Source organism: Colletes latitarsis, chromosome 2 (assembly GCF_051014445.1).
Source record: "Colletes latitarsis isolate SP2378_abdomen chromosome 2, iyColLati1, whole genome shotgun sequence".
Lineage (NCBI taxonomy): Eukaryota > Metazoa > Arthropoda > Insecta > Hymenoptera > Colletidae > Colletes > Colletes latitarsis.
Window position 1 is genome coordinate 24913298 of NC_135135.1, and position 24201 is coordinate 24937498.

Consider the following 24201-nt stretch of genomic DNA (forward strand, 5'->3'; position numbering starts at 1 on the left):
ACTACGATTTCCGGGACCTCGTGTATAGACTGTTACGTGGATATCAATGTTTTCGACGACTTTGGATCGCATAAATTTAAAAATACATTTGTGCAATCGGAATGTTTGCCAAGAAATAAAGATTGCAATCAGTGTTACCAGACCAAACACTGAGAGCACTGAGAATTCCTCACTCCACTTTCGCACACTATGCCAGATCACGTATACGTGAGCTCGTAGAGACAAAGACAAATTGATACTCTCTCTCTTTCTCGAATTCTCGAAGATGCCCGAAGTGAGCATGGCTACACTTCGTATCATTTCGAGAAAGTCGAGAGAGAAGTCAAATGTGGGCCTTTCCTTCTCGCTCTCGATTGTATTCCTGTAAAAAAATCTTTCGAAGCGAGAAAGAAAGGCTCACTTTGTCTTCTCTCTCGACTCTCTCTTCGAGGATTCGAGAAAAAGGGCAAGTATCAGCTTGTCTTTGTCGACTCTTCGAAAATCTACGAACTCGCGTATACGTGATCTGGCATAGTGTGCGAAAGTGGAATGAGGAGTCTGGTAACACTGATTGCAACTTGCACGAACGTTGGTAGCACTTAGTAAACGCGGCTGTACTGTTCATCGTCGAGTAACTTCAATCTACCGATTAGCGACACGGCCGCCATGTTGGTGGATTGATCTATCCTACGTTCGCGTCTGTGTACGATCCGTGTTAACGTTCGATATTTGTACAGCAAAATCGTAACGTAGTTCCGTGGATAAAAGTGGACTCGCTGTTTAACAACGTATTTTTTGAAATCATTTTTCCTCATCTAGTGTTGAAGACGTGGGATTTGGTACATCGCCAGCTAGAAACATCGAACATCCGCGAAGCTTTTGGAATCTACACGTTGCCAATATGATGTATACGGTAAATTAATCGACCCTTTGATCAAAATGAGACGTAATTTTGGATAGTTGTAGCTGCATCGAAGGATGTTGTCTTCGAACTTTTCCAGATTTGCAAATTTATTATTTACCAATTACAGGGAACAACCGCGTCGCAGGACACGAGGTTCAGCGATAAGGAGAAAAAGCTTCTTAAACAAATGAAGTTTGGTGATTCGCTCACACAGAAGGTAGATCCACGTTGTGTACAATCTCAAAAAACAACTATTTCAAGGCTCAAAAGAAGTGTTTTATTGTCCTTTCTATTTTCGAATTTTATCATAAATTTTTTCGGTTCTAGGTGGATATGAGCAAAGTTAAACTTGATGTCATCAAGCCTTGGATCACTACAAAGATAACACAAATTTTAGGCATGGAGGATGATGTGCTGGTAGAATTTGTGTATAATCAACTGGAAGAAAAGGTAAGGAACTTCTTTCATTGTAGATTTGATTGGAATTAGATCTAAGAGACTATAGAATAAAAAATAAAATATAAAATGCGTTCACTTGGCTTTTTCCCCTCATCATAGGAAATCGATAAATACACATTATTTCAGCACGATGTTTTGTACCAGTTACAAAATGCTATCATCCAAAATCTGCACACTGTGCTGACTTTGGAGATGAAAAGCAAGGAGGCAGAAACCATGTTAGTTATATGTGCCTCATTGTTTTTTTTTTCTTTTTGAATTTTGATGAAAGTATCATCATTCCTTTACATCCTGTGTAGTGATGGGTGTTCAAATCCATATTTTGAAAGAGATTCAAACCTTTCAAGTCCGTGAAGTTTTGAATTGTTACAAGCATTACTCCATTCCAGAATCAATTAGAAGTCTTGACTGGTCTTGAAAGTCTTAAAGTCTCGTTGAATCATGAAACTTTTAAAGAATTTTCAACAGTTTGTATTTATCTATGCAGAAGGTTCAAGACTCATTAAAAGTTTAAAGACTTCAAGATCAACGTTTTCAAACCCAATTAAGACATTCAAGACTTTTTGGTATGGAATAATGTTCAAAGTGATTCGATGGGATTTGACTTGATCTTGAACCCACTACTAATCCTGTGTGACCTGTTTCTATTTTACCTCAAGTATCCCTTTCAAGCGATATCCTTTTTCAACAAAAGAAAAACTGATGTAGCTGATCCTGCAACTCTGTAACATCTGCAAACAATTTTTATCACATATGTTTGAATTCCCCGTTAGTATAAGTAGAGACCGTTGGTGGGGCTCAACCCTATTGTCCAAATGGCATTCGGATGTGCTCCTCTCTGCATCCGATTGGCTGCCTTTCTATCAGCCGTCAACGCTAGCTGACGCCAGCTGGTATGTCCACGTCATCTTAGAACCACTGCTGAAACTTCAGCCTCAGCAGTTCGCCCACCGTCGGTTCATCGTCACCGGAGAATCTGCGTACACGCAATAATCACGCCGCATCGTGCTGTTCTCTGCGCTTCTCAACTTTATACGGAGCTCTGCCCGGGCGTCTTCTACCGTTCTGCAGATGTCTTCGTAGCTGTAGTCGTGTCGTCTGCTAGCTGCACCCTTCGTCATCTTCTCCTGCATACAACTGCCTCGTTCGAGGTGGTTACGCGCCAAGATTCCAACGGCGAAAGCTGTGTCACAGCTTTCAAACATCGACCATCAACTGGCGTCTGGCAGTTTCGTGTTCGAGCAAGGGGAAACCATCGCCACTCGTCCGCCTCGGTGCTATGTTCATCATGCAAGGACATCGACGCAGCTGACGTCCGAGATACATGTTGGCTCGTTCGTCGTACTTACCGTACCACCCCGAAGATCCAAGCATCTTTCCATCGTGCAGGTCTGTTCGCTGACTCATGATTCTTCGGATACGGGGTCAATCACAGACGCGATTGACTCGTGGACCACGTCCCGGAGGTATCTCTACTCGGTTTGACACTTTGTCAACGTCACAGGTTGGTGGAACGGCGTTCCTTATATTCCAAATTAATCCTTTCGTTTTCAGTTAACACGACAAATATTTATGAATCCCATTTCAGCATCTACCTTAGCAGTATTTTGAACTTGAGAAGGTATCAATGTATCAATGTGCTACTTGTGCGTTTATCGATGAGTATAATGTTTTTTTCTTTAGCGTGTCGCTATTAGAGCAGACGTGAAACGAGCAATTCACAGTTGGTGGTAAGATACATTAGAAATATAAAAGTAATCTGCTTTTTCGAGGGGGAAAAGCAGTTAGTAACAACATAGGGAAATGGACACTGTTGTAATTTCAACTATTGTGTGAAAATTGAACGTTCGCCGTTCAATTGTTATAACTTACAACGAAATGCATGGAAAAATGAATTTGTATACTATATATTTTACAGTTCCCGGACCCCCGTAAAATGCAGCTCAACCTCACGGGTTTTCTGAATGGCAGAAATGCCCGATCTTTCATGGGTGAATTATGGGACCTTTTGGCCTCTGCTCAAGAGAGCGTAACGGGTATTCCAGAGGCTTTCTTACAACAAAAGAAAGATCAAATTAAAAAACGTTTGGTAATTACAAATTTTCGTGTTCGTATTTTGTTATATCGAATGCGTTGAATCGATAGAAACAATTGAATCGATAGATTCTGACATTCGACAAAACGTTTTAGCGAATGCATCTCGATGCAATGAGGTTTAGTTTAGTTCCATGTTTAATATTTATTTAGAAATAAGTGATTTATTAACGGTATTTTAAATCACGATACGTTAAAATCAGGAGGAGCAAGAGAAACTCCAAGCTTCTTTGGCGGAAAAGGAGAAGGAGAAGGAGAGGGAGAAAGAGAAGGATGAAGCAGAGAATAAGATAAAAAAGGAAGACAAAGAACGTGGTTCATCGAAGGAGCGCAGAAGAGACAGAAGTAGAGATCGTGATAGGGACAGGTATTTTTGAAAACAAATAATTAACCTTACTTTCGTTTAATTCGTCAGATTGTAAACGTGATGTAACTTTTCAGAAGTAAGAGAAGTCGATCGAGAGATCGACATAGAGACCGCGATAGATCGAGTCGCAAGCGACGCTCATCTTCAAGATCGCCTAGTAAAAATTCTCTTAAGGATAACGGAAAGGATATGCCGGAAGTTAAAGTCGAACGTGAGGATTCGCCTCAACCTGAGAATGCAATACCACTCATGCCCATTAAAACTAAACCGTGAGTGTTAACAAATTGTCACGTAATATCAATTGTTTGAAGATAATTTATTAATGTACTTCAACAGAGAAGCTGCTGTCGCGATATCTCGACTACAAGCTAAATTAATGAGCATAGCTGACGGGAAAAAGAAGAATAATCGTACTCCATCCCCAGAATCTCTGGACAAAGCCAAGAAATCTAGATCTAGATCAAAATCCCCTATAAGCCATTCGAAGAAATCGAGATCCAAATCACCGAGTCGAGATTCGAAAACACGACGATCTCGATCGCCCGCGTCCAAATCGAGGCGATCTCGCTCCAAATCAAGATCGAGACGATCGAGATCCAGATCCAAATCCCGAAGATCAAAATCCAGGTCCCAGGATCGCTCGAAATCGAGACGCACGAAGTCAAAGTCGCCAAAATCGCGTTCGAGATCTCGTTCGCGATCGAAGAAGTCAAGGTCGAAGAGCAACGACAGAAGTAAGTCCAGAAAGTCAAGGTCCGATTCGAGCGATTCCAGGTCGTCGAAATCTCGTTCAAAGTCTCCCGATAAGAGAAAGGATAATCTCGATTCCAACAGGAAACGAGACGCAAGCACAAGTAGTAGCTCCGAGTCTGAGGAAGACAAAGGGGCGAAAGATAAGAACGATTTTGAGATTAGGAAGAAGAAGGATGGAGTGCAGGCGAAAAGGTCGTATAGAAAGACAAATAAAGACGACAGTGGTAGTGAAAGTGACTCGAGTCGGGAAAGGAAATCTGTGCCTAAACGAAGAAGCCCTACGCCGCGGAAAGACAGAGGTCGATCCAAGGACAGAGACAGATCGCGAGATAGGTCACGGGATAGATCACGAGATAGGTCGCGCGATCGATCTCGAGATAGGAACAGAAGGTGATTGGCACATACGATTGATTTTCTGAAACTTTCTGAAACACATTTTGCTCAGTCCTGGTAAGCAGCGAAACGTTTGTTCTAATGTGTTAACCCTCGGGTAAATTTTGTTTAGGAGATCCATAGATAGAGAACGAGAAAGAAGACGAGAACGAGAACGGGAAAGAGAACGTGAGAGAATAGACAGATACAGCGGTAGTCGCAGTATGCGACCACCATCAGTGCGCAGAGCGCCCAGCAGGCGAAGGTAGAAGACATTACATTAAATAAGTGGGATATAAGTGTTTTTTTAGCTACCTTTAGCCCACAATTTAGCTCACGCTTATGAATTTATAAGTATCGTCTCTAATATCGGAGAATTTTTATTTACTATAGGAGTCCTCCTCGTAGAAGCCCTGCACGGTATCGTCGCAGATCGCCCAGTCCTGGTGATAGACGCAGACGCAGATCTCTAGATCGCAGACGAAGATCGTCGGAGAGGCGTGACAGGCGTCGATCCCCTGATCGTCGCGACAGCAGACGTCGTTCGCCAGACGGACGGGATCGATCCCTCAGGTACGATAGATCTTCCTCTCGCGACAGATCGAGTAGGCGAGACCGTTCCAGAGACAGAGACAGAAGGGACAGAGATCGAAGATCTAGATCTAAGGATCGTAGATCAAGATCGAAAGATCACAGATCGTCGGCGGATCGTTCAAGAGATGAAAAACGATCGCCCGATCGCTCGAAGGATTCTAAGGACAAGACCAAGGACAAGAAGGTGGACGAGAAAATTAAAAAGTCAGCTGACACAGGATCGCGAAAAGAGTTGCGAAATGGAAGGTCTAAGTCAAGTAGCTCGGAAAGTAGCGAAAGTAGTTCCTCTAGCAATGAGGATGAAGCGATCAGGTGAGTAAAGAAGTTATTTCGTATTTTCATGTTTTGTTACAGACCTTACGGTTGTCGGAGCGTAACGCAGCTATGTTGTGTTTCCCGCTTAGCTATACGTGAGGAATTTTTTCATTTTCTAAGAATGCATTGTTTATTGTCTGTGCGCAGAAAATCGCTTGAGCGGAAATCGTCTCAAGAGAAACGAGATCGCGAAAGGGAACGAGAACATGTGGACGACAAACGTAAGGAAAAAGAGAAGACTGTCAAAGAGGAGCCGATCAAACGTCCCGAGAAGGATGCTAAAAAAACTGAAACCGCGTCCATCAAGAAACCAGAACCTAGCGTTTCTCCTAAGAAACTTCAACCTTCGGTGCTACCTGTAACCAGGCACAGAGTAAGTCCAGTATTTCTTGTTTCCGTACACTGAATATGTTTACGTGTTATCTGAACTGTTCCTGTCCATTCGTTTCTTTAGTTTTCAAAGAGCTTGTCCCGAACACCTTCGCCGTTTAAAAAGACTGAAGATATTATAGCTGCAGTTAAAGTTAAACAACCTTTAAAGTAAGTTCGCGAATTTTTCAGCCAATTTCTATCGCGGTTTGAAAATCTAGTTTCACTGATTATTTTGTACGCCCAGGGAAGATAATAAGGAAGAATCACCGAAGGAAGAGTCGAGTTTCTCGTCCGGAGATACTTTCCCATTGAAGAAGGACGACAAGTCGATAAAATCCATTAAGACAGTGACAGAAGACAAGAAGTCTGGTCAAAAGACGTCGGAGCCAGTCTTGTTAAAAAAATCGGTAGAGGTGATCAAAAAATCGAAGAGAGAAAAACGTGATGGTTCCACAGATTCGAATGACAGTGAAAGTGAAGGTGAGCATAACTCAAATGAATTGTTTTATTATTTTTCACACGAGCAAGAGTCGAGGTTAAAATTTGTTATTTTCTATAGGTAAGAAAAAGCCACGAAAATTAGAGAAGTCGAGAAAATCCCGGAAAGCTTCTACGGACGACGAGAAATCGGATAAAGGTGCTTCTAGCTCGGACTCCGAAGAGGAAAGAAAACACGTGGAGAAAAGTAAAAAGACCAGAGAGTCGAGTCGAGGAGGTAAAATTCAGTTATTCAAGTTTATTGGAATTAATTACAATGCGTAGAATATTATTATCTTTTACAGATTCATTGGACGACCGTACCAAGGACAGAAAAGATAATAGAAAGCGGGAAACTAATGAAAACGAGACTCGCAAACGATCGAAGAAAGAATTAGAAGAAGAAACCAAGAAATCGAAGAGATCTAGGAAGGATTCTTCCTCGGGCGATGAAGATCAAAAAACAAAAAGAAGCAAAAGCGAAGATAGATCCAGATCACGGAAGTCTAAGAAAGATTCTAGTTCAGACGATGAACCGAAAAAGACACGGAAACGAAGAGATAGTTCTTCGGAGGACGAGAAGTCAAGGACAAGGAAGTCGAGGAAAGACTCTACGAGCGAGGATGAAGGGAAAGCACGGCTAAAGAAATCTAAACGGGATTCAAGTACGGACGATGATGACGCGGGAGAGAAAGATGCAAAGAAAAAGAGAAAAGTAGATGATAGTTCAGACGAGGAAAAAGTGAAAAAGAAACGTAAGAAGAAGACTAAAACTAGTACCAGTGAATCAGAGGTAATTGTTTCTTGCGTCGAATACTTGATATTTAGAGAGTACGATTCATTCGTTTGTTGTAATTGATGTTTTCAGGAAAGCGAGGTAGAGGAGAAGAAGAAGAAGAAGGATAAAAAACACAAGAAACATAAGAAGCATAAGAAACATAGAAAGCACAAAAAGAAGAAGGTTGCGGACTCTGACGAATCTGACGTAAGTGAAGGTAATACTGAGGAACTGGAGAAAAAATTGCGGGAAAAGGCATTAAAATCAATGAAAAAAGGACATAGTATAGAAAGAAGTGATTGAGAATTTGTGTGAATTATCACGGAGGGTGTGTAACGTGTGTATACCTCTGTATTGTTCGAACTGTATTAAGGATTAATTTTTGTTTACAATTGAACATGATAGGATTTAATCGTATCACGATACTTGCTTGTGCAAAACTTATAAGATCAAAAATTTCATTTTTTTTAATTTTTTTAATTTTTAATGAACAGGTCTTAATTTTTACGAAGCTTAAACATAACCTCTTTAAGCATACAATTACGAAGTTACGATTATGAACACAGTAGTTGTTTTCTTAGCGAAATGGAAGTAGTTTATCTGAACACAATAAAGACAGTAATTTCTTGTGCCACTTTAATGTACGATTTCTACATTTTTCAAGACGTTAATGCAGTTGAGTAAAGAAATTATATCCCCCTTAGTTAGTAAGTTCATTTCATGAATTAAAATTCATTGTATAATACGATGAATTTAATTTGTAAATCTTATTTGTGTAAAAATAATTTTCCATCAAAGTATCTATATTAAGATCAGAAAAAAATAAAAATAAATTCTGTCTTGAAAAGGAATATTGTGCTTTGTACGAGACTATTATCACACCCTCTTGTTACGGCATTTGTACGCGTAAGTTACGTAGTGAAATTTAACCTCAAATCACTACACGTTTTACTTATAGTTCAGAATTACTACTAAAATTGAACGCGATAGAGCTTATTTCACGTATACTGTAGTATTGAAAATACATGATTTTCAGAAAAAGTAATTCGTACTTGTAGTGATATATAAATCTATCCATTTAATGCATTTTTTTTTACAATAAGGAACACGTAACGATATAATTATGTTTAATATAAATATATTTACAATTTGGCCAACATGGATTCCCAATCAGGTGAACAAATAAGTGTATTGCTGACAGGTCCAAGATTAATTAAATCGCCATTTAATTGTTCGGTATCTACTTTAGCGGCGAGGAGATCCTAACAATAATTATTTCAATTATAGCATTTAATGTTTTTGCATGTTTTAAATACGTACTTGTCGGAAACTAAGGTGTGATCCAACGTCCACAATCAAGTTGTTTTCACCCAATAACAAGCGTGTTTTGCCAGATTTTAAAATTTGTAATTTGCCTAGAATACCAGGCTTCAAGCTATTTAAAGTGCACATGTTTGTTTCCGAATTGTGTGCATTTTCTTTGTCGTGATTTGAAGCGTTCGAACGAGTTGGTCTAGTATCTTCTTCATTGCTTACAAAACCTGGTAAACAATCTGGAAACTACAGTTTATTTGTTATATTGGCATATCGATAATAAAGATAAATATACATCCCTCTGTTAATAAATCCTTACCTGTATTAAAATGTAAGAATTTGTCTTATTTTCAATCATTTTGGGAATGCTATCAAAGTCTTCTTTCAATTCCACACCAAATTTTGGTACCTTAACTTTAAATTCATGTTTTGGTGATAATACTGAAAGTAATCATTTTATTTGCACGTTTTGCTACACAGAAAAAGAAATTTATACTTACTCTCTCCATTCTCCAAAATAGTTGGTTTTCTGTCCTGTTCTTCTTCGATTTTCTCTTTAACTTCTTCTTTGTGCACTTTCGCTGAAATAATCGATAAAATCGTTCTAAAGTTCGTTAATACTTACCACTAATAGTTATTAATAAAAATATATACCTTCCTTGAACATTGGTAACATAATAGGTCCATTCTCATAATCTAAAGGTTCTCCATCATCTATAAAATCATCTCTCAGCAATTGTTTTAATTTTTCCTCTTCTTCTGCTTTATTAATATTGCGATTTAACTCGAGTTTTGGCCTTTCTAGGGCTGACTGAGTGCTTCTATCACTATCTCTAGTACCACCTCCACCACCGCCGCCGCCGTGTTTTATTATTTGCGTGTTTGATGTGCCACTAGACCATATACCACTAGACTGAAATGAACAAAATATGTGTAGAGTATTACAGAATAATGTCATATTGTTTAAACGAGTGTTTTCAATACATTTTAACTAGTGTTAAGAGGTATAAATGTTTGTACTCTGGGCCAAGTAAAGTATACCCCTTAACACAAATCAAATTAATTTTTATTCATACTTGTATTAGGTTGCTTCCTTTTCCACGTCCTCTATCGGTCCTTTTACCTCTGTCACCCCTGCCACGTCCTCTATTATGTTCCTGACCCTTAACTGGTTTTATCGAATCATTTTGTACCCCATCGCTTAAAAAATGAGTAATGTTTACACAATCTGTATCAATTACAGAAGTTACAAGACTTGCCTTTGACAAAAGTAACTTACTCTTTCTTCTTTGTCCTTTGAGCATTTAAATTTGGCGTGTATACTTTTTTGGATTTTTCAGTCTTAATATTGCCTCCCAATGTTAAGTCTCTTGGCAAGCGGAAAGAAGTTAACCTGGTTGTTGTTGTAGTAGTAGATAAGCCAGGTTCAGTTTTAATGTTCTTTATGGAAACAGGCATCGATGTCCCAGGCTCTACTTTTATTTTAACGTTTGTCGAAAGCGTATGATTTGAATTAACAGACTTATCAGAAGCCATTGTTGACGATTATTATTTCTTGAATATCGATAATCAACAAATGTTATAAAAGTCTTGCGGTTTTTTTCAGTCAATTAATAATTCTTATATAGAACTATATGTGTTCTCAATGCAGTGTTTTTTTAGGATTGATTTATTATTGTAATTTAAAGCACAGTACATCGCACATAACCTCACACGATAATAATAAAGGTTTTAGTAATAAAATGAATTTTATTAAGATACATACATATCAGCAAATAAATACAACATTATAATAAAATATCTTATTGGGTATTTCTTTCTAATAGAATTTGCAATTTTTCAGATATATGATGCTGGCATCATGTTACATACTCGACACATCGCACACGTACGACCATACTGTTGATACTCTTCCATTTTTACTAATCCGTAATATGAAAAAACCATGTGGTGAATTTGGTACTCATTTATTCAACGAAATGTTTAAATAAAGGTTTGCAAGAATAATGTATCGATGTAAATAGATAGTTAGATTCTTGTATGTTGGTACTAGTTTACATTTAGTAGAATTGTTGCGTACATTACAACTGTAACTTATATAAATACAATTTGGAGGGAAATGAAATCTAATACTTAGACTACAGGTTCGAAAGGACAATAACCTTTGGTTCATATATTGGTGTGATGCAAGCGGGGTGAGACACGAGGTATAATTGGAACATAAAAAAAGTTCTAAAAAAATCGGAGTGTTACCGGTGAGTGATGTTTCTTATAAAACTAAAATCCGCTTTTTTAGTTATTCTATTTCATTTGGTTCAGTTGTGAACAAGCTTGCGATCTAAGAGCTCTATCGTGTTTTTGTAGGAATCGGTGATCCGGAGCCCACCTGCAATTAAGAACCCGATTAGGAGTTCCCATTAGGCACGTTCAAAATTCTTCTAAACTAGATATTGTAAAAGTATGTATTCTTGAAAATTTTTATCGTTTATATTTGATGAATAATTACAGGTTACAATACTTCGAAGAAAGCCGTGCACGAACGTAAAGGAAAACACAAGTTCGTACTCTTGGACTCCAAAGAAAATAAACATGGCGCAGGATGGGGGAAACCAAACAATTTTGTTTGCGTTTTTTAAGGTTTGATCGTTTAATGATGTATTTCCGAAGCTTTATTTTCTAATTTGACAAAATATCGAAGTTATAAAATATTGTCAAGAACAGTGATATCTCGAAAACTTCTGTTTCTTCCCCTTTTGAAATATCTTCATTTTCATCCGTAGAACGGCGCCAATCCTGTCGACGGTAAAAACACCTTCGCTCGGACGACAGATTCATCGGAGCTTGGAATGCCTAAAATATCAATTTTGTGTGTAAGTATGTCTGCAAAATATGTCAAATGTTTCGTCGATGATAGAATTCCGTTATCGAAATAATCTCATTTTTAATCGCCCATTAAAGGACAGGATAGTGGTCCTCGATGCCGGTTAACCACAGGAATCAACAACCTCCAGGAGGCGATGGCAGGTGACGATGTTTTTAGGATGGTTAGTAGTAGTGACATGGGCAGGAGAACAGAGTCGGTGTGATGAGGTCATCGTATGGTTTTTTAGCCGCGGCGGCAGTCGCGACGCGGAGCGCCCGAACGCCGGCTGCTACGTATAATCCTGCGGCGGGGACATGCCCGCCATGTGCCTATCCGCGACGTATTATTTATCCGATCGCGAGTGCAACGTGTCCTCCTTCTTCCACGGTGTCGCGAGACCGTCGCTCGAACGCGAACGCGAACGCGCTCACCTTCCTTTTAATTCGTGCGGTTCGACTTACCGGTTCCACTACTGATCCACACACCGATCTTCGGTGAGTCTTCGAGTCGTCTACGTAAAACCCGCCCGGTACGAGAGCGCCTGATTTCGTACCGATGTGATTTCTACTCGGCTAGACGGATGACCGATTTAAAAGGCGACCGGTCAACTACGTTCTTAAACCTGTTTTTACTCCCCCTCGGACATGGAACACGTCGAGTTTTCGAGTAGCCTGCCTTCGCGGTACCCGCTCGTGGTATCTTTCGGTCCAAGTCCTTTCTAGCGTTCGAGCGTGTATGAAAATCTATCCGTGAGAACCGGTGTTTCACGCGACGACCGAGAACACGTATAATTTACACGCCAAATATTTTTTTTCTCCCTCGTAGATCTTTATTTCATCGGGCCGACGCGATCCCGCCGGGTCGTCCACCTTTTACGCCGTTCGTAAACATTCAGCGAACGAGAGGAAAGTAACTGATTTATCGGTGACATTAGCGGCCGCGCGGCGCTCGAGGAATTCGAGTCCACCTTCTGGAAGGATTGGAAACTTTCTTGTCGAACAGGAACTGTTTGCGTTAACGTTTCGATGCCGTTGCTTGTGCGCTCAGGAACGTTGCAATAATAGTAATTGTTATTATCGTACTGTATGCCGGAAGGAAGTGGTCGGGAGGATACCACGTGTTTCGGGGTAAGCGACGAGCAAAATACAATCGGCGCACGCGCGAAACTCGACGCCCGAGTGTTCAAATCTCTTATCGCCAGACCGCGAAGCGTGGTTCTCCGCGAAGCCCGGCGAACGTTAGTCGGCTCTCGCGTGCCATCGACGCGATGCCACCGGGATACACGGAGTATCGAAATCAAGCTCGCTCAGGAATAGATAATCAGTTCCCAAAAGAACCTTGAGATCGTTCGTGTTCGATTCCAGATCCCCCAGCCTCGACGATATCTGCATTCTTTCGCGGTACTATTTTATCGTTCTTATGCCTCATTGGGCACCTACGACTCGTTCCGCGGCGTTAAGCTCCTTTCGGAGGAATCCCGTTCCAAAGATCAACGACGCGCAGTAAGATTGTAAACAAGCTTTGGTTTCAAAGTCGATCGCGCGTGACGTAACGCGATGCACGTTTTCTTCGTCGTCGCGTAACATAGATTTATCGATATTCCGGTCGTTAATCGGCATCCCCATCCTTCGAGGCAGGGGACGAAATAAAGGTGTATTTTAGCGATATCGATAACTTTTTATCGGACGTGAGTCACATTCGACTGATTTTGCAACTGTAATACTGTGTATTCGGTGCTTGGAACGAAGATTAACCTGATATATCGCGTTCTGTGGCAATCGAATATTAACTCTTTTCTAAGTAAAATATCGAATAGACTGTTTTACATTATCTATCTGACTAGTAAAGAATAAGTTTTATTCGAATGCGAACAGAATAGAAATTAGCAAGGTGTTCGTCGTTCGAATAGTCGTGAATTCATCCTGGCAGGACGACCAATGAAATCTTCGGTCTGGTTTCCAGAGGCACCAGTGGCAAGGTGCGAGCACGTGCGCGGGCTTGCGGTCGAATTCGAGGGATCGAAAGACGCGCGCGAACGCCTTCCAGTTGTCGCGCGCACGTGAACGAGGATGCGTCGTGGCGGCTCGTAGCTGCTCGAGCAGTTTTGAACTTTTGACGTGCCGTCGTCGTCGCGTTCGCGCGTGTCGCCGTGACGTCCGAAAACTCGCCGAGAATTGAGCGACGGGGATTCTCTGCAGGTCGCAATTCGCGCGCGACCGGAGGCTGTGAAAAAAAAAAGAGTGACTTTACCTCGCGGGAGTGACAGGACGACGAAAAATGAACGGCGTGCAGCGAATGCCCACCGACGCCTTCGACGTCAAGGTGAGTCAATTTGCTCACGTTACCTGAATTTATCGTTTATCTGTTAGTCATGAATCGGAGATACGAAACAAAAGATAAACGTCGGATTATCCGATGCTCGTCGATTAAACATTTTAATTATAGAATATTTTGATAATAGCTATGCGCTGGTTTTGTTGTTTATTGTTCGAATTTTGCCTGTCTCTGCTCCTAGATCAGTGGATGGCCACCCTCGTCATTTTTGATCAGAGGCAGACGATTTAAATCATATTTTCATGAGATTGCTTGCAGTTAAGGAAGAGCTAAAAATTTGAAAAACAATAGAATAGGGTACTCATAGACATTCTGATTATAACCTTAATTTCAGGCAAGTTAGTCTCGAATTATTTGTATTTGTCACAATTCTTGGATTTCCTTCTATATTGTTAGCTACTCTAGTATGTTATGTGATTTAATATTTCACTTTATTCTTGGGCCAGACACATGAACGCTCGTGCACGTAATCTTCACATTTTCAATTGTTTTTTCTTCTAAATCACTCTTCTAAATGTAAGGGTATTTTCCATTATCCACTACATTTAACTACAAGTATCGTGTTTTCAGATTCCAGAACGTTATTAAAATGTTTGAACCCCGACTAACCTGTTGAGAAATTATTCTCGTAACGCAAGGATTAATACTTATCGCATAATAATCTTTGATTGGTATTCACGAGCACGTACAAAAACTTAAACATGAATTGTGTCGAATATTGATTAAAGATATAAGTTTAAACATAAAGATAAATGTTATGTTCCGGCTACGCGCGACTTCTCGTGTTTCGTTCGTTTACGCGTGGAATTTTTTTGCCTGGAAGGTTGTCGACCCTTGTGTTGGGCCTATACGCAATTTGTGGTCGAACCCAGGGACAAGTAAAGTCCCTATCTAGATACAGATTTCGAACAACCAATAGGAGACAAGCAACTCTTTATTCGTTTGTATATTTGTTACACTTAATAAATAAATATTTAATCTATCGTTTGAATAAAGCGTAGCCCATTTCTGGTTAAAACTGCATAAAGCACGTCGATAATTAGGTGTTTTCGCGAAATAATACGAATACGTGATTTTAGTATGCAACGTGAACATAGCTGCGAGTAGCGTCGTGCAAGATTTCGATAATCGTATTCCTTCTTTTGGAGGGAAAGCGAAGACGAATGGGAAGAAGCAGAAGTACGCCTGAAAAAACGTTGTCTTTATGCATAAGAATATTACCATCGCCGTGTGAGTATCTCTCAAAGCAGTATTTTATCTTCAGGTCGCAGGAAACGAGCAACGTACATGTAATTTATTGTAATTAGTAAGCAGAGGTAGATAAAATGTAATTCGAATAAAGGGAGTCGAGTAGAAGCAACGTGCAGCAACGTTTATTTGATTAAATGGTTGCCCAGGCAAATTTTTGCTCGTTAAATATGATATATTTCATCCTATAATTCAAATTCCAATATTTATTAAATTGATAATAGCCGGGGTAAACGTATAACCAAGTTCGCATTAATATATTTATGGAATAGCAAACATATTTTTCTTTAATCCGATAACGCTTAAGTGAGGAGGGGAGGGGGGAGGGGGGGATCGCTCGCGTTGCAGAAATTTTACGCTTCGATAGCGTGCAAGTATTCCGAAGGGAATGAAATTGGACAGTGCTCGTCGTCCAAAGGTTAACGGAAACATTTTGCGTTTCAGAAAGCATTTCGGAAGAGAGACGGGACCACGCGAAGTAATTATCTACAGGCTTCGATAATTCTAGATCCGTTACTGGTAATTATGCCACTTTGTACGGTCGCTGTAAACAAATATACGACGGATTCGGGTCGGTGGCTAGGCGCGCGACAGTTTCTCGAAGAAAAATACGACGGTCGCGGCAGTGTGGTGGTAAGCGTGTCTCGATTTGTAAGGTTATCGGCGCTCGACGATGTAAACCGAGGCGACGAAGGTTGTTTAAAAAGCGTCGTTTGACATGTGTATACACGTAATCGGGACGACCTTGGCCCGCGTAACCCAGTACATACGGCGCCCTTGAACGAGGTCGTTACTTCTCGCAGAAGCGAACGATCGTACAGTTTCTATCGTTGTCTCTACGTTCTCCACTCTATTACGCCTATCCGTGGCCCCGATAGCCGTTTTCCCACGTCGAATGTATATTTTTTTCCTTCCCCTCTTTCCGCAATGCGGCTCATCCTCAGGAAGAGAGGGGGGGGGCCTTTACGCGCGTGTTCGTGCGTGCGTGTACTTTTTTTCGGGCAAACACTAATATCGATTAAATCTCTCGAGCGTCCTTTTTCGACGTTCGCGCGACGATAGATTCCAAGATCGAGCGTCACGGGACCCGAGGAGTCGTTTCCACGAAAAGTTGAGCAACTTGAACGCTTCTCGGAAGTTTTTTTTTTTCGTACTCGAGTCCCTCCCGGCCCATCGCGACGAAATGGAATGTCCTCGGGTCTCGTTACCAAGAGGACATCGATCGTGGTTGGATTTATATCGTACAACCTCGCGTGTCGATGCCCTCCGTGTAACCTGATGGCTTCCGTGTATATTTCTGATTTTTTTCTTTTTTCATCAAACATAGTTATCCCTTTTTAGGAAGAAATATTTTCGCTGGAGGTTTCGATCGAAAAGTCGACGTTGGAGGATCGAACGTCCGCTCTAGGAAAGGCAGTGTCCAAGAATTTGTTTTAAACAAACTAGTAAACATGTTTCAACGTTAGTAAGTACTTTTAATCAAGTTCTATTTATCGTAGAAGCTAGGCCTCTCTTTGGGCGTTCTCTAGCAAATTTATACGCTACTGATATACGATACAACTTTTTCATCACATACAGTTCGAGGACCATTATTCCATATAAAGTCAAAAGTCAAGGAACCTAGCCCTTGAAAAGTTAAAAAGTTGTTCTCCCATCGCTGGAAAACAGTTACGATTTTTATTACCGTTCGAAACAAAAGTCCGATCGCCCCACGTAAGATTAAATCTTTTGTCGTTTGATACGATCCTCGGGCAAAGGCCGAATATCGCCCCTGGGGTTTGCACGGATAATTAACGGCGGGGCTCATTAACAAGCTTTCTCTAAAAACGAGCGAAAAAATTCGCGTTTTAATTGGACGTCACTCGGACGTCCGAGTCCGTCTTCTTCTGCAGCGGAGAGAATCCTCTCCGGGAAAGCTTGTCCGGACAGAGAAAGAGAAAAAGGAGGAGGAGAGAGTCTAGAGAGATCCACGACGACAAAGGAAACGCGTGCACACCAGCCACTCGCCGCAAATGCGAGCCGGGTTCACCCACTTTCCTCTCTCTGTTCCTCCGTTGCGGTGGCCACCGTGGAGAGCATTGCCATTCGGTAAGGGACACGCGTGTGTGCGTACGCGCGCGTCGAACATAACGTGCAATTAGGTGTCTTAACGCCGAGGCCGGTGCACCGAGGTAATGCGATACCTGCGCCCAGGCTTATGGCAACGCGACTCCACTGAGGCAGAGGTTGATCCCTCCTGGATTAGGGATTCACGAAGCCCAAGGGGACCTCTGTAGGGCCATCAATGTATTCTATTTAGTCCACGAAACATCTAAGAGACGAAGTAAACTTCTTCGTTAGGTCCATTGTAAGAACAAGCGTATTATAAATTAATTAGATAAGTTAAATAAGCAAAGAAGGTCTATTTTTGAATGAACGTCTACTATTGCGAGGGTCTACTGTTGGATTCCAGTAGAATTGATAACGCTTTATTTGCTTAAGAAACTCGTACAATTTGTATTAGGTCGACTAGGTATTAGACTCTTTCTGACGATTCTTCAATATTGCCAGCTTTTATATACTATTGCTGGAGATGGTCAAGGGGCAGTGTGACTCAGGAAGGGTGCGAGGTTCAGGATAAGTAAGGATTAGAAATCGTGATTAGGATGTTTCGATGAGGATGAGTCTGTAATGTTTGTGATGTGACTGAGTGGTGTTTGTATGGTCGTGTTGGTCATCTAACACTACTCTTAACACGTTCACTGCCAGATCAAAACCGTATAATACTCTGCAAAAGTAAAATTTTGATTTCAAACTATTGCAAGCTACATAATCTAAAATTTGTTCCACTAGTTATTTTTCAACCTTGTTAAAAGTCACAAATTCTATCCAAATTTGTCTCCTTCAACGTCTCAACTTGAGAATCAATTTTTCTAGTATCATAGTGGTAAATCCTGTTACTCATATCTGGGTGACGTGGCAGTGAAAGTGTTAAGGGTTAGCACTAGAACTACAATGCAATGGAAATAGATGTTCATTTCCAGTCGATTATATTTTGTACAGTTTTCATTAGAAATTACGAGTCATTTTGACCACTTCCGGTAGTTGTAGCATTAAGAAAACGAGCAATGTCAGGTGATTGTTGATAATGTTGGTTGAACGTGTAAGTGGGGGGGAACGATAAGAAAGAATCTCGAGGCACGACGGGGATTTAGGTTTCACGAGCGTTGGTGCGGTTCGCGGAATTTGCGTAGTCGCGCAGAAAAACGAGGACGTGTCCCGGATGAGGAGACGAAGGCGTAGTCCGATGTCTCCAAAATGCTGTTTACGCATGGTGGCTGGACGATAACGCGACCCATGGGGAGGAAGTCGGTGTAACCGATATAAATAGCGTTGACGAACGCCGTGCAATCTCGTAACGCGATCGCCCAGCGATTTCTCTCGCGCTTTTTGCTCGGACGCGATTTGCTGACCGGCGCACAAAAACCGCCACGTTTCGGACGCTGAAGGGGTTACACGCGTAGATTTTCATCGTTTTTTTTTTCGTTCAACTTCTATTTTCTTCAAATCATATATTATGATAAGTTAGTTACCGTGCGCTAGTATAGAGCTAGTATACAAGGTGTTCGGCCATCCTTGGGAAAAATTTTAATGGGAGATTCTAGAGGCCAAAATAAGAATATCAATTTCTTGAATGTGGCTTCATTAAAAAGTTATTAAAAAATTTCAAATCATTCTGCAAAAATTATATTTAGTTACAGGAGTCAATTACAAACATTTTTTATCATTAGACCTATCCCCGAAATCCTACCCATTTTTGAGAAAAAAATTCGAGTAGTTACTGAAATTTTTAGATGAAATTAGAAAATTCCAAATCATACTAAAACAATTATATTTAGTTACAGGGGTCAATTACAAACATTTTTTATCATTAGACATACCCTCGAAATCCTACCCACTTTCGAGAAAAAAATTCATGAAGGTGTGAAATTTTTCGACAAAAGTAAAAAATCTCAAATCGTTCTGGAAAAAATATTTTCGGATGCGGGGGTCAATTACAATAATTTTTGGTGAATAGACCTACCCCCGAAATCCTACCCACTTTCTAGAAAAAAATTCAGTACGGGCGGAACTTAAAACGTCAATAACTTTTCAACGAAGCCTCCATCGACAAATTAGTATCCTTGATTTTCGTTTTATTTTGGCCTCTAGAATCTCCTATTAAAATTTTTCCCAAGGGTGGCCGAACACTTTGTACAATTTATTCTTTAATATTATTAGAACAGTAGGGTTACGTCTTTATTTTAAGCGTGAAGATATATCTCAGAGATCGGTTTCTAAACTGTACGATAGAGTGAAGAGCAGCTCGCTTTGGCAACGAGCTCTTTTCTTAGTATAATAAACACCATGAGTTCGTAGAACCCAAAACAGGGAAGACACTCTAGACACATGTATACACCGTTACTGGAAATTCACCAGATATCATCTTTTCCCAAAAATAATAGATACGAAGGAAATTAGCAGACTCGCGTTTCTCCTTAGAATTAATTACATTAGAATTAAATTGTTGACGACAGCGATATCATTAAAAAATTGTAACGACTTTTACCCGTGACACGTGTTCTGTTCTCTTCGAACCGTTCACCGTTATAAACCGAATAGACAGATTAGGAAGGGGAACCGGAAACCCGAAAAGTGTCAGACGGCGCGGAACAGTGATCGTCCACGCGTTCCACGGCTCGATTCGCTTGGTTTCTTCTTCGCGACACTCGGTTGGACGGTTCTTTGTGACGGCCGGCGTCGCTAATTAAATTGGCACGCCGAAGGATCTCGTTTCAATATTTTGCTTAGACGACTCACGGTTAGCGCGCAAGGTCTCACCATTATTAAGATGCAATAAACCAGTCGCGCGTGCTGCGGCTACGCTCGAAGGCTGCTCTGTCTTGTGTCCCGAGTGAAAGCAACGGAAAACCATTCGACGGAGCTCTATTTCTTTTCCCCCCCGTGGCCGGTCTCTTTACCTTTTTTCCCCCCTGTCTTTCGATAAACTTCAGTTTCGCGTTACCACCGGGACTTTCACTGTGCTTGCAAACTTGTAGGGTCCAGAGGGGAACCAAAATTTAATTAACAATGACCTCCTTCAGCCATTTTGTAAATAGATCCATAGACCAGTTTCGAGTCTAATAAATATGTTATATATATTTATCTTGAGTATATAAATTTATAAAGTTGTTAGATCTCAATAGTAATTAAAGAGATGTGTAATTTGACACCACGTGTCTAAGTTAACGTAAAAATTGCAGTTACAAGGTTAAAATTTTTCAGGATCCTGCCATGATTGAAAATCGCGGATCGCCGAGTGGTCGAGCCTTGGGGGTGGCTCGTTAGGGGGTTGCTGCGTTCCAGTTTTAGGCGCGATTTGCCTATCGATCCGAGCTTCGATTCGTCGTCGACGCCCGCCGTGGTCGTTTCCGTGCTCGAGGAACGTCGCGAGCCTAACCACTCGGTCGTTGAAAAGGAGAGGGCCATTGTTGCCGCAACTTACGAAATTGCCCGCTATAAAACACGCGATCGATCATTGGTAACGCTGGACAGGGTGCTATTAATCTTATTTCGCAAACGGCCGCCGCAAATCGCGAGTTATACGGCGTATTTAAGCGAACGGCTCATTTGCCGCAATTAGGTCAATTATTATCATTTGCTGGAGCGAGTCGTAAACCAAAGCGGTCGCTCGCTGGAAGCGGGACATTGTTAAGAAACCGAGGTGCCGTTGATCCGTTTCTTTTCTGCGGTTTATGGAATCGTCTTCCACGGTAGCCTCTTTCTAACCCTTTGGGCTCCGCGTTCGTATAGCTACGTCACTGTAGAAATGTGTTGCATCGTTCGTACGTTACTAGAAAAATTGATAAACTTTGTTTAAGTTGACGATCGAGGTTTAAAGTCACCCTTCGAGGAGTCGATTATCGATATTAACTTAACAGTTGATCGTTTCCCTTGAAAACAAGCGCAATTTCATCGGAAAATCCTATTTTTTAACAAAGTTACAGCCACTCGAAAGAACACCTGCATTTTCATGGTTTTTCACGTAATTTTTAGATTCTTCGAACGATTTATTGCAAAGTAACAAATTCGAAATTTATTTAAGAGCAAATGGGATACATCATTTTTTACCCGCAAGTAGAATCAGCGATCACTGGTCAGACGCGTCAGACAAATTTTGTTCCTTCGAACTCGTACGCTCATTTTACTCGTAGAATCATCCCCTGTACAATTATACTTGCAATAAAAACGAGCTTTATTTGTTACGTGATCGCATGCGCGTGTACGTACAGAACCGTTTCGGTTACAAAATCGTTCGTGCCTATCCCTGGATACGGAGTGGCCTAGTCTCGTCCAAAGGTTAGAGTCGTTTCGAATTCGAGCGAAAATTCATGCGAAACGAGAATGGAAAAATCGTGCGTCGACCGTCGAACAAATTGTCCGACGAAAGAACCGATCGCGCCGATCGGTGTCCATTTTTGGATTCTGATCGAACGTATCGACGCGAGTTCGATTCGGTTTCGAAACAGCGAGACGAAGGGGAGTCTTGTAAACGACGAGGAATCGTGCCAACGTCGCTACGTGGTGTTTTCATTTACGGTTAAACGAGTCCTCGAACATGGTTACCTGGCGTGTCGACCAGAGGATCGTCGCGTTCGTGAAACGATCGATCGTACTCCGAGTACCTCGTGATTCGATCGTAAGAAGAGCAGCGGCGTTTGAACGTTATCTCGTCTAATAGTTTAGGAATTGTTAACGCGTTCGAATTAAATGCTTAATGCTCTGTATTTTAGTTGGCGCCGGGAAACACGAAATCGACGGCTTCCGCGGGGCTTCCGGTAGGTAGGTGGGTTACACGTGTACCCAGTTATATCGAACAGATTTCAATTAGCGGCGACGGTCGATCGAGGTAATTGCCGGTGATAAAGCAACCCTGGGCTTCTCTGTCTTCCAATCGCGTCGACGTCGATTTTCTTTTTTTTTTTCTCGTCGCCTCGAACGGCTCTCCGTTTCGCGCCAATTTAACGGGTTTCGTCCGTTCGCAATTTTCCTTAAAAGTTCGCTCGGTTGCGACGTCGTCGGGACGAATCAAAGGCGAACCGGCGAGAAGCCGCCTCGTACCTCGAGCAACGATAGATTACAGTCGTTTTCGTGTGCAGTGACGAAAGGTCCATCTAATTCTAATATGATTTCTCAGTTAATCGGAGTTCAAGTTCATATCGGTGGACTTGAACATATCCTCTCAAATAGACGATGCCCAAAAATGGTAATTTTTATTTCGTTTCGATCTTCAAAGATTCTGAACATATTGAAATTTACGAATATACTTTAGTTTCTGCTAAAATTACTATTTAAATAGCAAATGGTAACTAATTTTACGGATATAGTCGACGTGACACAAAATACTGTCATTTCTCTATGATGGGCATAGTCGTCAAACACAGCAGACTGGTCAAGGGTGCACAATTGGAAGGGTAAATAATGTTCACCATCTTGGAAATTGTATTTTCTCAAAGTACGAAGCCCCATAGTTTGCTACCATTTTGGGTTAATATCTTTTACATTTATTTTTGGTGATTTGAGTCGATTAAAGTAAACTTATGTTGCTTTTCGTGATTTAAGTTTTCACGATGAAGAGTGATGTATTTGAGTTTATTTAGAATAGAGAAATATTCTCTTGCGTTTATTGAGGATTCGTAGGAACAGGAAAAGCGGAAAAATTGTCGTCGCGGAAACCCGAGGGCCGGTTCGATGGAACGATCGCGTGTCTATCGGTAATCGATGTCCTCCGGGAGTCGCGTGACTCCCTCGGGACGCTTACCTAATGCTCGAGGAGAAATCATAATGCAACGTGGCCAAGTTACACTGGCTCGCGAACTGGACAACGCGAATTCCCGCGAGACGCGTTTATAAACGGCCAAGATGGACGTCGCGCTTCGGGAGTGGCCGGTTAATTCATTCCATCGTGTTGCAAATATACACGGACCGACGATTAACTAATGAGGCTGATTTTACTTTTAAAGAGCTACCACGGTTACGTTCAAAGTCATTTCGTGTCGCACGAAACGTTCAATACGAACGTAAAGCTTCTTGCTTATTAAACACGACGCCATCTTTGTGTAGATGCAGCGATAGAATTCTTTCTTTTTCTGTCAACACCCTGTACAAAATTCATATTAAAAAAACGTGAAACCGTTTAAACCCTCCGGGTGCTTTCATTTAGATGTCCAGTCCAGTCCTACGATAAATATAAGGAGGTATAATAAAAGAATTCGTGTTCTTACAAAAAATTAAAAAGACCTCTCCACATTGAAACGTCGATCACCAAAGTTTGGCGATCGATCAAGTATATTTTTCCGGTGTTATTTTAAGCCTCCAAAGAGTGGACGTTTTTTCCAGCCACTTTTCGAAAAGCCTCGAGAGATAGCGAAGTTTACACAATCGCGGTATTTATAGACCCCGTTAGTGGTCGATTATGATAAAAAAAATCAGTCTCATTATATCACCGTTGGTCTGTGTACGTACGATTGCAGAGAGGATCGCGAGGGAATAAAGGGGAGGGACGTTTTGCGTTCAGAGTGTTTACTCGTTCGCGCGTAGAGGTATTTACTTGTCGCGCGTTTGACGTCGAGCCTCGCGGCGAATTCGTGCGTACGAATGTAATGGAAAGCAAATACTTAGTAATCGTGCAAATTCCACCGGCGTATCGGTAATTACCTATCGACGACGCGATCTTACGAGCCGTCGTATCTGATCGTTGATCGCGTTCGCGATAACATCTTTTTTTCCATTCTGTTTTTTTTCCCCTCTCCGGACTAATAAAAGCACCGGAACACCTTGGGAGATACGTTTAATCGATGAGTCACGCTAAACGATCGGTAATTATCGTATTCTAATACTGGCGAACGCGAGCAACGCAAACTTTGCGTGCACCGCGTTTCCTGCTCGTTGTCCCTTCT

General features: G+C 41.3%; 3 protein-coding genes across 6 annotated transcripts in view; 2 read left to right on the forward strand and 1 right to left on the reverse strand.

Annotated features, from left to right (window-relative positions):
* Nucleotides 1-615: 615 nt before the first annotated feature.
* Srrm1 (Serine-arginine repetitive matrix 1) lies at nucleotides 616-8098 on the forward strand. Of its 3 annotated transcripts, none has more exons than XM_076778134.1 (15): nucleotides 616-892; nucleotides 1011-1100; nucleotides 1211-1333; nucleotides 3261-3431; nucleotides 3640-3803; nucleotides 3878-4072; nucleotides 4140-4946; nucleotides 5062-5193; nucleotides 5322-5834; nucleotides 5985-6210; nucleotides 6292-6377; nucleotides 6454-6689; nucleotides 6769-6924; nucleotides 6992-7479; nucleotides 7555-8098. In XM_076778134.1, exons 1-15 carry the CDS (start codon nucleotides 881-883, stop codon nucleotides 7765-7767), a joined length of 3612 nt encoding a protein of 1203 aa, XP_076634249.1. In that variant the 5' UTR covers nucleotides 616-880; the 3' UTR covers nucleotides 7768-8098. The 3 variants fall into 3 exon arrangements, with proteins under 3 accessions (XP_076634249.1, XP_076634266.1, XP_076634255.1); XM_076778151.1 differs by having other exon boundaries at nucleotides 5322-5501; XM_076778140.1 differs by lacking the exons at nucleotides 616-892; nucleotides 1011-1100; nucleotides 1211-1333 and adding an exon at nucleotides 2121-2846.
* Nucleotides 8099-8516: 418 nt separating this feature from the next.
* On the reverse strand, nucleotides 8517-10694 carry Rpiiic53 (RNA polymerase III subunit C53). 2 transcript variants are annotated; one of them, XM_076778174.1, is made up of 7 exons: nucleotides 10058-10694; nucleotides 9855-9978; nucleotides 9433-9691; nucleotides 9279-9359; nucleotides 9098-9192; nucleotides 8785-9024; nucleotides 8517-8726 (listed from the first exon to the last, which is right to left on the reverse strand). In XM_076778174.1, exons 1-7 carry the CDS (start codon nucleotides 10312-10314, stop codon nucleotides 8607-8609), a joined length of 1176 nt encoding a protein of 391 aa, XP_076634289.1. In that variant the 5' UTR covers nucleotides 10315-10694; the 3' UTR covers nucleotides 8517-8606. The 2 variants fall into 2 exon arrangements, with proteins under 2 accessions (XP_076634289.1, XP_076634280.1); XM_076778165.1 differs by having other exon boundaries at nucleotides 9098-9219.
* A 3146-nt stretch (nucleotides 10695-13840) lies between these two features.
* Lmpt (four and a half LIM domains protein limpet) overlaps nucleotides 13841-24201 on the forward strand; it is a 133412-nt gene continuing 123051 nt past the window's right edge. The window contains exon 1 of the mRNA XM_076774643.1: nucleotides 13841-13963. Coding sequence (XP_076630758.1) covers nucleotides 13919-13963 — 45 coding nt within the window. The 5' untranslated portion in view covers nucleotides 13841-13918. The remainder of the gene's footprint in view (nucleotides 13964-24201) is intronic.